Source organism: Capra hircus, chromosome 7 (genome assembly GCF_001704415.2).
Source record: "Capra hircus breed San Clemente chromosome 7, ASM170441v1, whole genome shotgun sequence".
Taxonomy (NCBI): domain Eukaryota; kingdom Metazoa; phylum Chordata; class Mammalia; order Artiodactyla; family Bovidae; genus Capra; species Capra hircus.
Window position 1 is genome coordinate 48,351,799 of NC_030814.1, and position 13,236 is coordinate 48,365,034.

At 42.9% G+C, this 13,236-nt stretch overlaps 1 protein-coding gene across 2 annotated transcripts; it reads left to right on the plus strand.

The window, feature by feature from the left end:
* On the plus strand, positions 338–12,176 carry RBM22 (RNA binding motif protein 22). 2 transcript variants are annotated; one of them, XM_005683176.3, is made up of 11 exons: positions 338–501; positions 931–984; positions 2,378–2,407; positions 3,009–3,141; positions 4,200–4,300; positions 4,405–4,577; positions 5,744–5,944; positions 6,878–7,042; positions 7,897–7,985; positions 8,184–8,315; positions 9,806–12,176. In XM_005683176.3, exons 1-11 carry the CDS (start codon positions 448–450, stop codon positions 9,934–9,936), a joined length of 1,263 nt encoding a protein of 420 aa, XP_005683233.1. In that variant the 5' UTR covers positions 338–447; the 3' UTR covers positions 9,937–12,176. The 2 variants fall into 2 exon arrangements, with proteins under 2 accessions (XP_005683233.1, XP_005683234.1); XM_005683177.3 differs by having other exon boundaries at positions 378–501; positions 8,184–8,291.

Below are 13,236 nucleotides of genomic sequence, written 5' to 3' on the forward strand. Positions count from 1 at the left end.
TATCTGAAATTCAAATTTTACTAGACGTTCTATGTTTTTGCTACATCTGGCAACCCTATAGCGGGCTTACTGTGGGAATTAAATGAGATAGTCACCGCGAGACGTTCCCCCCACTTTTTGGCATAATAAGCGCTCATTGGGGTCGACGCTGTTTTAATTCCAGGCACTCGTTCATTCTAGTTCCTTTATTCTTTCACTCAATTTTTAATAAACCAGTTGAACTTGTGACTCTTCATTCCTGGCTGTCACCACTGGAAGGAAGTAACTAGAGGCCAATAGTTAAGAGATTCCAAGCGAGCGATGCCATTACACAAGGTGCCGCCCTCAAGGGCGCGCAAGACGCGTAAATAAGACGTCGACGTGCCGAGAGGCAGCCGCGGGGCCTGACGGGATTGTGGCGGTCCTCTCCCAACTCGGAAGCTGCGGCTGCCTCCAGACGCTCTCAAGATGGCGACCTCTCTAGGTTCCAACACCTACAACAGGCAGAATTGGGAGGATGCGGTGAGTGAGCCTGCCGGAGGAGAACAGAAAGAGGCAGCGAAGTCAGGCCTCCAGCGGGCGGGCAGGGACGTGGCTGCGGTGCGGCCGAGGGAATTCCAAGAAGAAGCCAGCACCGCGGCCTAACTCAGCTACGGCTGAAGGCTGGAGGGCGGCCCTCCTGCGGGCTTGGATGGAGGGGGTTTAGCCAGGGTCTGGGACCAGCTCCCTTTCTGTGCCTACTCCCTCCACTCTTTTCGAGCGGGTCTTTACTCCCGCCGCCTCCCGGAAGTGCATACAGCGCCCACTCCCGCGACCCGGCCCGTGCTGGACCACGGGTTCCCCCTGTTCCCCAGCCTCGCTCCTCGCCCCCTCCCCCGCGCCGCACGACAGTGGCTGAGACGGCAAGGCCTTTGGAGCTTGGCGTTCAACCAGCTTTCCCATTTTCACCAGGACTTCCCTATTCTGTGCCAGACGTGTCTTGGAGAAAACCCATATATCCGAATGGTGAGTGATTGAGTGTAAAACGGGACCTACTGTATGTATTCTGTCAATGTTTTGGTACTCGCACACTGTCGGTCATGTATTTCTCTTAGCCACGAAGAAGTAATGATGCTTCTTTACTAACCCGAAGTGTAGGAAGAATTTGCAAAGGACTGTCATGTTCTCTCACTTTGGAACTCGGCGACAGTCTGTGATCTAGGAGTCATAATAATAGTTAATCGGAGAAGGCAATGGCACCCCACTCCAGTACTCTTGCCTGGAGAATCCCATGAATGGAGGAGCCTGGTGGGCTGCAGTCCATGGGGTCGCTAGAGTCGGACACGACTGAGCGACTTCACTTTCACGCATTGGAGAAGGAAATGGCAACCCACTCCAGTATTCTTGCCTGGAGACTCCCAGGGACAGGGGAGCCTGGTGGGCTGCCGTCTATGGGGTCACACAGAGTCGGACACGACTGATGCGACTTGGCGGCAGCAGCAGCAGCAGGTCTGTTAGCCAGAGGCAAAGAAAGTTTATTTCTTTTCAATACAGCAAGTAAGGTGTGGAGCTGGCATTTAAGTTCAGATATTCTGACTCCAGGGACCTCAGCAAATTAGGAGGAGAACCAGGACTGAACTCAAGTACCTTTTGGCCTCCACACCTTATAATGCGTTTAGTGTAAGGTACTTTCTCTCCTTATAAAAAGAGTAGAATTAGCAGCAGTTTATATTTAATAATTGGGGCTGTGTTGTGATCAATCTCAGAGATACCGATTTACTATATACAGAGGACCATCACAGGATAAGTCTATAGTAGTTACCTCTGACTATGGAAAATGGACCGACCCTGGCTGCATCCTCTGTGCTTTAGGGACTGTGGAAACCATTAGGAAATTGTTCTTGGGAGAAAACTTGGGAGCCAGAGGTGAATCTTAAGAATTGTGGTTGTGGAAAGGTACATACTTACTCCATGTTAGATCCATAAAATTCTTAAGAGGTCATAGTTTGTATGTGATTAGATTATATCCCAGCCCCTTCCTTGCCCTCCTCCCCAAAAAGGGTAGGGTCCCATTTCCCTATCCTACCCCTTAAGATGCCAGGGATTTCCAGATACTTTTCTTGGATCCTATGTGGAAAAGACTCTGATGCTGGGAGGGATTGGGGGCAGGAGAAAAAGAGGACGACAGAGGATGTGATGGCTGGATGGCATCACCGACTCAATGGACGTGAGTTTGAGTGAAGTAGGGGAATTGGTGATGGACAGGGAGGCCTGGCGTGCTGCGATTCATGGGGTCGCAAAGAGTTGGACACGACTGAGCAACTGAACTGAACTCAACTCAACTTAACTGATGTAGAGAAGGAGCAGGCATCAGCTTTTTTCCCCTGTGTCTGTAACTCCTCTATTTTTTCTATTTCAGACCAAAGAAAAGTATGGGAAGGAATGCAAAGTAAGTGTGTTAAAGAGTAATGATTTAGTTTTTTCCTTTTTCTTTTCCTTTTTTCTTCAACTCCCTGAGGTTTGAAGTTCTTTATAAAAGTGAGTGTGACACTGTGCATTCATGTATCATTTATGTACTCTTTGGCTGTTAACTGCTTAGGGTAGGGGTAAGAAAATGAGCCATTTAATGCAAGGATTCTTAACTTGATGTCTGTGGTTGGTCTTTGAACCCCCTGGGATTGCATATACCAAATGTTCTGTGATTATGCCTATGAACATTTTTAAGCTGAGGGGGAAGGTCATAGATATAAGATTTTTAAAGAAGCATAGGACACTCCCTACTCACCTCATAAAAGATTAAGAATTACATTGTTAATGCTGGTGACCTCTAGAGTGGGAGGACTCTGATTTTTGAGTATTTAAACTGCTGAAGAAGACTGTTGTGAAGGATTGAAACATCAGATCCTGTTTAGCCTAGATGATTGCTAAGATCTCCTCTAAACCCTAGATTTGGGGATCCTTTCTTTGAATCCCCTTATGTTACTAAATTTCCTGGATTAATTGTCCAGATCTGGACTGTTAACACTCTGTGGCTTTATCTTGTGTTCCAGATCTGTGCCAGGCCATTCACAGTGTTTCGCTGGTGCCCTGGGGTCCGCATGCGTTTCAAGAAGACTGAAGTGTGCCAGACCTGCAGTAAATTGAAGAATGTCTGTCAGACCTGCCTCTTAGACCTAGAATATGGTATGTTTGACTTGTCCCATAGTTCTGAAAGTGTGCCAGTGCTCTAAACAGCAGAGCAGTCTTCCTGTCTCCCTCTTCTCACCCTCTCTGGTTCTGACCCACTTTGAAATGTCTGTGGTGCTCTGCTTTTCCCAAGTAGGAAAGAACCATAGTAGGTTATTCTAGAGTTCTGAACAACAATAGTGATTTTAAGAAAGGTTGGTAATTAATCAACCCAACTATACTAAATACTTTATTATACAGAAGGGAGGTTTAAGGCCTTCTGTATACCTTGGTAGCCAAGGTAAGTTAGAAGCATTGTTGCTGTGACAGGTAATTTCTTTGCCTTGGACTCCTGTCTAGATCCAGAACATTTTTTCCACAATCCCTACCAAAGTTCAGGCTAATTTGCTTTGGGTTTTTGTATCAACTGTGTTGTTAGGACTGATACACTGTATTGCTACTGTTTCAGAGTAACTGCTTTTGGGAGTGACTTTTTAACTGCAGGTGACTTTCTGTTTTTCAGAAAAACATCCTTTCAGCAAGTTTCTACTATACAATAAAATGAAAAAGGAAAATTTAAGTTTATTTATATTAAGTTCAGAAAATTAACTCTGCTAATCAGAATCCTCGTCACATACTGTTTAATATTATTTGTATGTTTGTTAAGGGAGTGTTCTAGTTCTGCAGTACAGTGATCCTTACATGACTATGACTATTCAGAGGATCTGTGGGACAGGGCTAAAAATAATACACACATTTGTTTTAAATCATGATATAGTAAAAGCTAGATGCGTTATTAATTGCAGGTCAAATCTGACTACAGTAAGAGCTTGTCCATCTAAAATAAAATATTTAAACATTCATTTCATGGAACCTTAGGAATTTGGATAATTTCTTAGAATGCTCTGTAGTAGTATTAGCTTAACAGTGCTACAGATTCTAAATTAAAATAAAGCTTCTATTACCAAATAAAGTAGAGAAAGGAAGAATGATGTTATATTATTCTGTCTACATACTCAGTTTGGATATGGTTTTAAATGTTATCTTGAGTTTTTTCTTCCTTTCCTTTGTTCTAGGTTTGCCCATCCAGGTTCGTGATGCAGGATTGTCTTTTAAGGATGACATGCCAAAGTCCGACGTCAACAAAGAGTACTACACACAGAATATGGAGAGAGAGGTGTGTTGCCACTTGCTTGATATAGTTTTATGTTTGATGGAAGAATCTTACGGGATTGACATAGTCTGGGTAATTTACCTTCGGAATGTGTCATTCCTCTGTAGATTTCCAACTCTGATGGAACGCGGCCAGTTGGCATGTTGGGGAAAGCCACATCCACCAGTGACATGCTGCTCAAACTGGCCCGGACCACACCCTACTACAAAAGGAATCGACCGCACATTTGCTCCTTCTGGGTGAAAGGAGAATGTAAGAGAGGAGAGGAGTGTCCATACAGGCAAGAGCTGAAGTGGTTTTTCAGTGTTTGCTTTCAGATGACTCGTTATCTATGAAAGGGGAGGTGCTAGACTAAATTATTTATGCTTCAAAATGTTAAAGTTTATACAGCTAGTGTCATGTATCTTACATCTTAGGAGCAGAGATTGATTGAATTGTTGTTTTTACTTATAATGGAACTTTTACCTATAACCAAGCCCTGGGAGACTAAATTGCTCTGCCGTAAAATAGCAGTGTTGACCTCAGGTTCCTACCTACGCTGTCAGTCTTGGCTTTCATGGTGCGACTGGCTTGGATCTCAGTGTATAGTTGAAATCAGATTAAAGCCAGACTTCTAAAATGTGAGTATGTTTGAGTCAAGACTGCCAGGCATCTGGATTAGGAGTTTTTACCTTGGAGTTGGTAAACCCCACCCCTGACAAAAAATTAGCTCTCCCTGTTTCTGGGGTTGGGTCCATAGATTAATCAGACTCTGGATTGGAATGCAAGACCTCAGATACATTAAGAACTGTTGCCCTAGAGAGGGGTAACCATGTTGTGGTTACCTTTGGTTTTGAAGTGAATTGTGCGAGAAGCATTTCTTTCACATTTATTTGTTTGTTGCTTGCTCTGGGTCTTCGTTGCTGTGTGTGAACTTTACTTGGAGTGAGTGGGAGCTACTCTTTGTTATGGTGCACTGGCTTTTCGTTGCGGAGCACAGGCTCTAGGTATTTGGGCTGCAGTAGTTGCGGCACACAGGCCCATTCACTGTGGCTCAAGGGCCCTAGAGCATGTGAGCTCCAGTATTTGTGGTGCACCAGCTTAGTTGCTACACGGCATGTGAAGTCTTGCCTGACCGGGGATTGAACCTGTGTCCCCTACATTGGCAGGCAGACTCCCATCCACTGTACCACCAGAGAAGGCCAAAAAGCATTTGTTTATAAGGAAACCTCCATCCTGTGGCCATTTAAGTGACTTTTAGTTGGCTAGCACGTCCTTGTGTGATACAGTAAGTTCCTTGATATTGTTCCTTGATATTAGCTCTGTTTTAATAATTATGTTTTGGTATGGCTGTGGTATCTGGTTCAAAAAACATTTCAGGGGTCTTTATATAGCTGCTGTTGTTTGGTACGTGTAAAATTTTTTCCTTTGTTTCATCTTTATGCATTGTTCTTTCTTGAACCATAGACATGAAAAACCAACAGATCCGGATGACCCCCTTGCTGATCAGAACATTAAAGACCGATATTATGGAATCAATGACCCTGTGGCAGATAAACTCTTGAAGCGGGCTTCAACAATGCCACGTCTAGACCCACCAGAGGACAAGACTATCACCACACTGTATGTTGGTGGTCTGGGGGATACCATTACTGAGACCGATCTAAGGTTTGTGAATATAATTTTATGAACTATCTGTACTTTCACCTGCCCTGGAATAATATTTTTTGGCAAAAACTTGAGAAAACATGATAATTCTGTACCAAGTACATTTTTTTTTAGTTACTGTATAGTATCATGCTGACTGGAATTTTTATAAAGTTCTTTATGATGACAGATAATAGTCTTCAACAGTGCTTATTCCATGCTTGCTTAGGATAATAATTACATGAGATTCTATTTGACCTAATAACCGTTAGAATTTCTAAAGATGGCACACAACCAGGAGTGATTAATTACATAGGAGAAAGATTTGCAGTTATTAAAAAAAAAAAAAAGAGATGGTTTAACTTGTTGATTTTTTTTAAAGAGGTTGGTACTTGGTAATTTTGTGTTATTCTTATATTTTGCTTGGTTACATAAGACATCTGGGCAGATAGTGGTGGAAATTACTTCTTGCAAAGAGTGTGGAGAAGAAACTCTTCCAGGTGTAGAACCTGCCCTTGTTAGCCTATCTACATTAAACCTAAGTAAGCTAGACAGTTCCCCAGGGATGGCAGACTTTCTTCCACCTCCTCTTTCTCTTCTTCTTTTTTGCAACCTTAAAACATTTTTTATTTAAACATTCTTGGCTCATCAGCCCTGGGCACAATACTTTGCTAACCTCATATCTAGGATTTAACATCCTTAGGGAACCTACTGGAGCCCCCTTTCCTCCGTAGGAAAAACCCTGAGATGTTTGATAGCCTTTACTCATTTTTTTTCTTTCCCTTCCTCAGTACACAGTGCCCACGGTAGGGGCAACCACAGTAGGCATAGAGGAGACCACCTACAGGCCACTGGCCTCGTGGTGAATCAGTGAAAGAGTTAATAATCCATATTCAACCTCCTGGGAATGTCTGTGTTGTCAGCTCTCATTTTTCTCTACCTGTTTCCCTTCAGGAATCACTTCTACCAGTTTGGAGAGATCCGGACCATCACTGTTGTGCAAAGACAGCAGTGTGCTTTCATCCAGTTTGCTACAAGACAGGCTGCAGAAGTGGCTGCCGAGAAGTCTTTTAATAAGTTGATTGTCAATGGCCGCAGGCTCAACGTGAAATGGGGAAGGTGAGCATGAGACTATATTAAAATAGCATTGGGACTTCCCTGGCCGGCCAGTGGTTAAGACTCTGTGCTTTCACTGCAGGTGGTGTGGGTTCAATCCCTGGTCAGGGAACTAAGATCCTATATGCTGCGTGCCACACCAAAAAAGAAAAAGCATTATTGAGATTTTCAAGAAACATTTTCATTATCTGGGGGCTAGTAAGCTTTTGGTGAACAGCCTTAAATCAGTAGGACATTTAAAAAGAATTTTTCATTATGTCTGATGCTCGTTCCTGTGGATATCAGGAAGATATTACTTTGGAAATTTATTCAAGGTTTTCATGTAGTAATCTGATGCTTTGAAGGTTCATGTGTTTTGTGACCAGATATTATAGTCCAAGGATAATACTAGGGCATGCGAGTTTACACATGAATTAAATAGACCTGGATTCTGTCCCTAAAGGCCAATTGTTTAGTAAAGAAGTACAGCTAATTTAAGCCTGAAAGTGTTTATTGCATAAGAGAGAGCCAGGTAAAATGCTCTGAACGTTCAAAAGTGGAACAAGTTTTTGGCTTGGAACCAGGGAGACCTCTCAGAGCAGCAGCAGGCCTCTTAGAGTGCTTCCTGAACACTAGGCTCAACAGTGTTGCTGCCTCCTGCGTCCCCTAAAGCTATTCTAGCAAATTTGAAACCAAGTCTTTCTGTCTTCAAAATCTTTGCTCCTATCCACTGTGCCCTGTGGCATTTATGAGGAAAAAGTGAGTGCTAAAGAGGAGGCAGGAATGAAGGAGCCCTGTTGGACCAGGAAAGGTGAGAAACAGAGGTGCGAGAGAAGGTGGAACCAAGTGCTGATAGCGTGGCTGTCTGTGTCTCCCAGGTCCCAGGCAGCCAGAGGGAAAGAAAAGGAGAAGGACGGAACCACAGACTCCGGAATCAAGCTCGAGCCCGTTCCAGGGCTCCCAGGAGGTGAGTGCAGACTCTGCCTACCCAGTAGCTGGCCACCTGCAGATTCTCATACTGCCCTGACCGTCTGGAATGTTGGAGGAGACCGGCCTCTGCTCGCAGCAGCTGTGTTCTCCAGCAGGACCCCTCAGGATTTCAGGGGAGTGGAAACACTGCTGCACCGTGGTCTTCTGCTCTAACTAGCTGTCTTCTCTTCTCTAGCTCTTCCTCCTCCTCCTGCCGCAGAAGAAGAAGCCTCCGCCAACTACTTCAACCTGCCCCCAAGTGGTCCTCCGGCCGTGGTGAACATTGCCCTGCCACCCCCACCTGGTATTGCCCCGCCCCCACCCCCAGGTAACTTCTTAGGAAGTAGGGAAATGGGTTAGGCTTAACTCAGGGAACTCCTCCTGAATTCTGTCCAGACCCTGTACCGTCATGTCTAACGTATCTAAGCCTTCGGGTCTGCTCCATAGAAGTCTGCAAGTAAACCTGATTGTTGTCATTCCGAATATTTTCATTTTTTACTGGCTTGCTAAGAAGGAAGTCACCAGCTTTCTAAAGATCTAAGTATATGTATCATCAGAATGGGAGTTACTGTGATTATAACAATCTATTATCAGTTTAAGACTTCCCAGGTAGCACTAGTGATAAAGAACCCGCCTGCCAATGCAAGAGACATAAAGAGGATCCCTAGGTCAGGAAAATCCCCTGGAGGAGGAAATGGCAACCCACTCCAGTATTGTTGCCTGGGAAATCCCATGGACAGAAGAGGCTGGCAGGGTACAGTCCATAGCATAACAAAGAGTTGGACAAACTTAAGTTTAAACTTGAACTTCAGTTGTAAAGCAACTTAACATCATCAGTTTGTTCTATATCCTAACTGATGCCCTAGAACATCATTGCTTAAAGGGTAGGCTGTGTGTCATCTGCTTGCAGCAAGATATGGATTTTGTACCAGAATATAAATTCATTAAGGAAGTCTTTTTTTTTTTTCCTTAATCTTTTTATTTATTTATTTGGCTGCACCAGGTCTTAGTTGCCACATGCAGAATCTTAGGTTTCTGTTGCAGTATGAGGGATCTTTACTTGTGGCTTGCAGGATCTTTAGCTGTGGCATGGAACTCTTAGTTGTGGCATGCGGGATCTAGTTCCCTGACCAAAGATGGAACCTGGGCCCCCTGCATTGGGAGTGTGGAGTCTTAGCCACTAAACCACCAGGGAAGCTCCTAAGGAAGTCATGTTAACAAAAAAATCGTTAGATGATCTAAACAGTGTGCTTAATCATGCAGTGAAGTTACAATTTGACTCCAGCTCTTTATCTTGTTCGTGACAAGTAGTAAACAGTTCAGGGATCAGCACTGTGTATAGCACTGTCAGTGCCAGCGTGAACTGTGTAAGTAAATCACAAGTAACTGGTTCGCCTGGGCAGAGTTCCCATACTCGCTGGAGTAAGTCCTGGTTTCTGAACAACCTTCATTCTAGTATAAAGCATTGAGATTAATGATGACAGGGTCTTGCCTGATGTCTCCCTCACCTCCCAAATTCTGATCAAATCCTATCTGGTAGGATTGGCATGTTTGAGAGATAGCGAAGACTCAGGTGACATACTAGCAATACCTTGAGACCTATGGAGTTGTTTTTAGCCGTCCTGAGGGGAAAGGTTTCTAAAACCAAAGAAGTCATGCAGGTAGACATTCCTGAGTGAGTCTTGTGAGCCAGCATTTTCTGAAGCACCATGTCAGTTTGATTTATGTGTAGCTGGTTTAGACCTTAGAAAGATTCATAGTTTGAAAGGTTGTCAAGAGAATAGCACACCTAACAGATTTGTTTTCTCTCATCTGTAGGTTTTGGGCCACACATGTTCCACCCCATGGGACCACCCCCTCCTTTCATGAGGGCTCCAGGACCAATCCACTATCCTTCTCAGGACCCTCAGAGGATGGGAGCACATGCTGGGAAACACAGCAGCCCCTAGCACTCATCACCACTCTGGGGCTCTACAGAAGAGAGGGCGCTTAAAAATCCTAGTAAATGAATCCCGGAATAAATATATTTTTCCTTCCTTTGTAGTTCCCATGGTAGTGGAATGTATTCAGATGTGGGCAGTTGGAGAACAACAGCCATGATTTCCTCTATGTGTTCTCAAAGGATTGATGGACCTGAAATAAGCTGCCGTTAACACATCTGGTTACTGCTATAACATTACTAATAAAACTTAATGCCTCTTCCCCTCATCTGTGTGGGGAACAAGCAACTGGGTGAATTGAAATGTCCAGCGGAGTTACCATCCCAACTATATGTTCATTTTGTATCTTCTTTTGGCGGGTGGGGGGTGGGAAGTGACCTGCAGTAAGAAAAACAAGCAAACAATTTTTGACCATTTTTATGTCCATTGGATATTTTCCTTTTTATCATCTAAAAAAGATTACTAGTACTAATCATTGTAGTGGCAAGAGTGTGATTTAATGCTTCTAAAGTCACACTCTTGAAAGACAAGTAGAAACAGCACCCAGCACAACCCAGATCTTATCTCTCCTGATTTATTACTAAAGGAATCTGGCTGATAGTTTAATTTCTTCATGCTACCAAAAAGACAAAAATTACTTTTCATTCCTGTCAATCAGATGGAGACACAGATTTCATGGAGCTGTGTATCATTGAAGAAACCTGGTATTTGAGATGAAATTATTTTAAAGAACTTCTGTAAAACACTTCAACAAACTGTGAAAGGAAAAGAATTAAGAGTGTGTTTAAATGGAAGACTTGTGGTCTACGGCTGGAATGTCGATCTTCAGCATTCACCTTTGTGTGACTTCAGCGTCTCATTTTAATTCCCTGCTCTGGGCCGGGGATTCTGTTTGGTCTTAGAATATTTGGAAATAATTGAATTGTAGATGGCAAAAAAAGAAAAATTGATGTTGTGTTGTATTTTTGTTTTAAAAAATTAAAACAGGTCAATTTTCCAAATGTTGTCATAGGTTTATTTCTGTTTTCTTTATCCTTGGTAGCTGAAGTTGAGGTCAGTGGGAGTTAGAAACAAGTTATATATAAAGATATGTTTTTGCTTTAGATATGTTTTTGTTTTGATTCTGATCTTTATCTAGTCTAAAAGACCTAGGCCCTTTTAGTACTTATGTCAAAGATTACTTGTGGGGTTGAAATAAGATGATACACAGAAGGCACTCAACAGAGAGCCTGCCATGTGGTTGTGGATACATGCTAGCTTTAAAATGTCATCTTAGTATTATGTAAGTTGTTTTAAAAGGAATCAGGAAAAATTGATCTACAAGCCCATTTTTCTAGAAGCCAATTCCCATGTCACTTTTATCTCAAAAGTATCTACTTATAGAATGAATATACCTCTTTTTACCCCGTTTCAGCTCAAGAATTTTTGTTGTTTTCCTCTAGAGAACTTTATCTTGCCTTTTTTTTTCAAGATTTAAAATTAATCTAGAAGCACTTAGACAATTTAATTCTAGTAGTATCAGATGTGAAGCAATGTAGGGATACTTCCAAATATTCTGACACCCTTCTGGTAGGGTTTTTTGTGATGGTGGAGGGAAGGTTACTGTTGAGCATGTAAGAGATTTTTAGCCAATCTGGTAATGTGAAGCAGTGTTTTTTCTCTCCGAATTCAACTATATCTGTCTATGTATATATACATATGTAATCTTGACTGTGCAACTGTGTATTCCTGCCTTTTTGAGAACATTCTAAATGTTTGCTTACTAGCTGGCTGTGGATAAGTGGCTTTTGAAAAGTAAAAGCAAACAAAGTATAAAGTAAGTCTTGATTGGCCTTAAGTAAATCAGAATTATGAGCAATTAGATTTTGGCAAAAACTCAGAGGTGCTTACCAAACTCCGTTTCTTTTTCCTCTAGGGAACGTAGCCAGGGGTTCACTTGGCAAAAAAGTAAACTGCCATTCCTAGACCTCGGCTGTAGAAACATCTCCCCTACTCAGAGCTATGAACTCTCCCGTTTGCTGGCTGAATGCACAGGAGGATGATCTCTGGAAGACGGCAGTCAGACAATGGGAGGAGGCTGGGTTCCTCTATCACTGCTAAAAGGAGAGCATTGTAAGAGGAATTTTTGTTGCAGTAAGCCATTGAGTCCTGAGGATCTATCTGTAACAGCAGCTAGTGTTCTTCTCATAAAAGATGTCTGATCTGATCACGAAAAAACAAAGAAGAAACTCATTTTTTATTTACACCGAGTAATGGAGATTTTTACTTTTTTCAAAATTGAAGCATAGTTGATTTACAGTGTGTTAATTTCTAATGTACAGCAAAGTGACTCACTTACTCACATGTATACTTCACTCCAGTACTCTTGCCTGGAAAATCCCATGGATGGAGGAGCCTAGGCTGCAGTCCATGGGGTCGCTAAAGGGTCGGACACGACTGAGCGACTTCACTTTCACTTTTCACCTTCATGCATTGGAGAAGGAAATGGCAACCCACTCCAGTGTTCTTGCCTGGAGAATCCCAGGAATGAGGGAGCCTGGTGGGCTGCCGTCTGTGGGGTCGCACAGAGTTGGACACGACTGAAGTGACTTAGCAGCAGCACACATACTTTTTAATACTCTTTTCCATTATGGTTTATCCCAGGATGTTGACTATATTTCCCTGCGCTCTACAGTGGGACCTTGTTGTTATCCAGTCTGTATGTGATAGTTTACGTCTACCAACCCCAGACTCCCAGTCTGTCCCTCTCCCTCCATTTGGTAACCACAAGTCTGTTCTTTATGTCTGTGAGTCTGTTTCGCAGATAGGTTGATTTGTGCCATATTTTAGATTCCACATGTAAGTGATACGTGATATTTGTCTTTCTGACTTACTTCACTTGGTATAATAACCTCTAGTGGCATTCATGTTGCTACAGACGGCATTGTTCATTCTGTCTTGTGGGTGAATAGTAGTCCATTGCATATATGTACCACATCTTATCCATTTATCTGTTGATATCATTTAGGTTGTTTCCATGTCTTGGCTGCTATTAACATTGGGGCGCATGTGTATTTTTGAATTACAGTTTTGTTCAGATATGTGCGCAGGAGTGGGATTGCTGGATCAAATGGTAATTCTGGTTTTCTGAGGAGCCTCCATACTGTTTCCAATAGTGGCTGCACCAACTTACGTGCCCACTGACAGTATGAGAGAGTTCTCTTTTCTCCACACCCTCCCCGGCATTGTTATTTGCAGACTTTTTAGTGATGGCCGTTGTGCCGGATGTGAGGTGGTACCCCATGGCAGTTTTGATGTGCACTTCTCTAA

What these genes read in the sequence shown, in the direction of transcription:
- RBM22 (XM_005683176.3), top strand. Translation starts at nt 448, where the DNA reads ATGGCGACCTCTCTAGGTTCCAACACCTACAACAGGCAGAATTGGGAG. An exon ending in CCTCTTAGACCTAGAATATG is followed by an intron (nt 3,142 to 4,199) that starts GTATGTTTGACT and finishes CCTTTGTTCTAG; the next exon opens with GTTTGCCCATCCAGGTTCGT. An exon ending in CTCAACGTGAAATGGGGAAG is followed by an intron (nt 7,043 to 7,896) that starts GTGAGCATGAGA and finishes TGTGTCTCCCAG; the next exon opens with GTCCCAGGCAGCCAGAGGGA.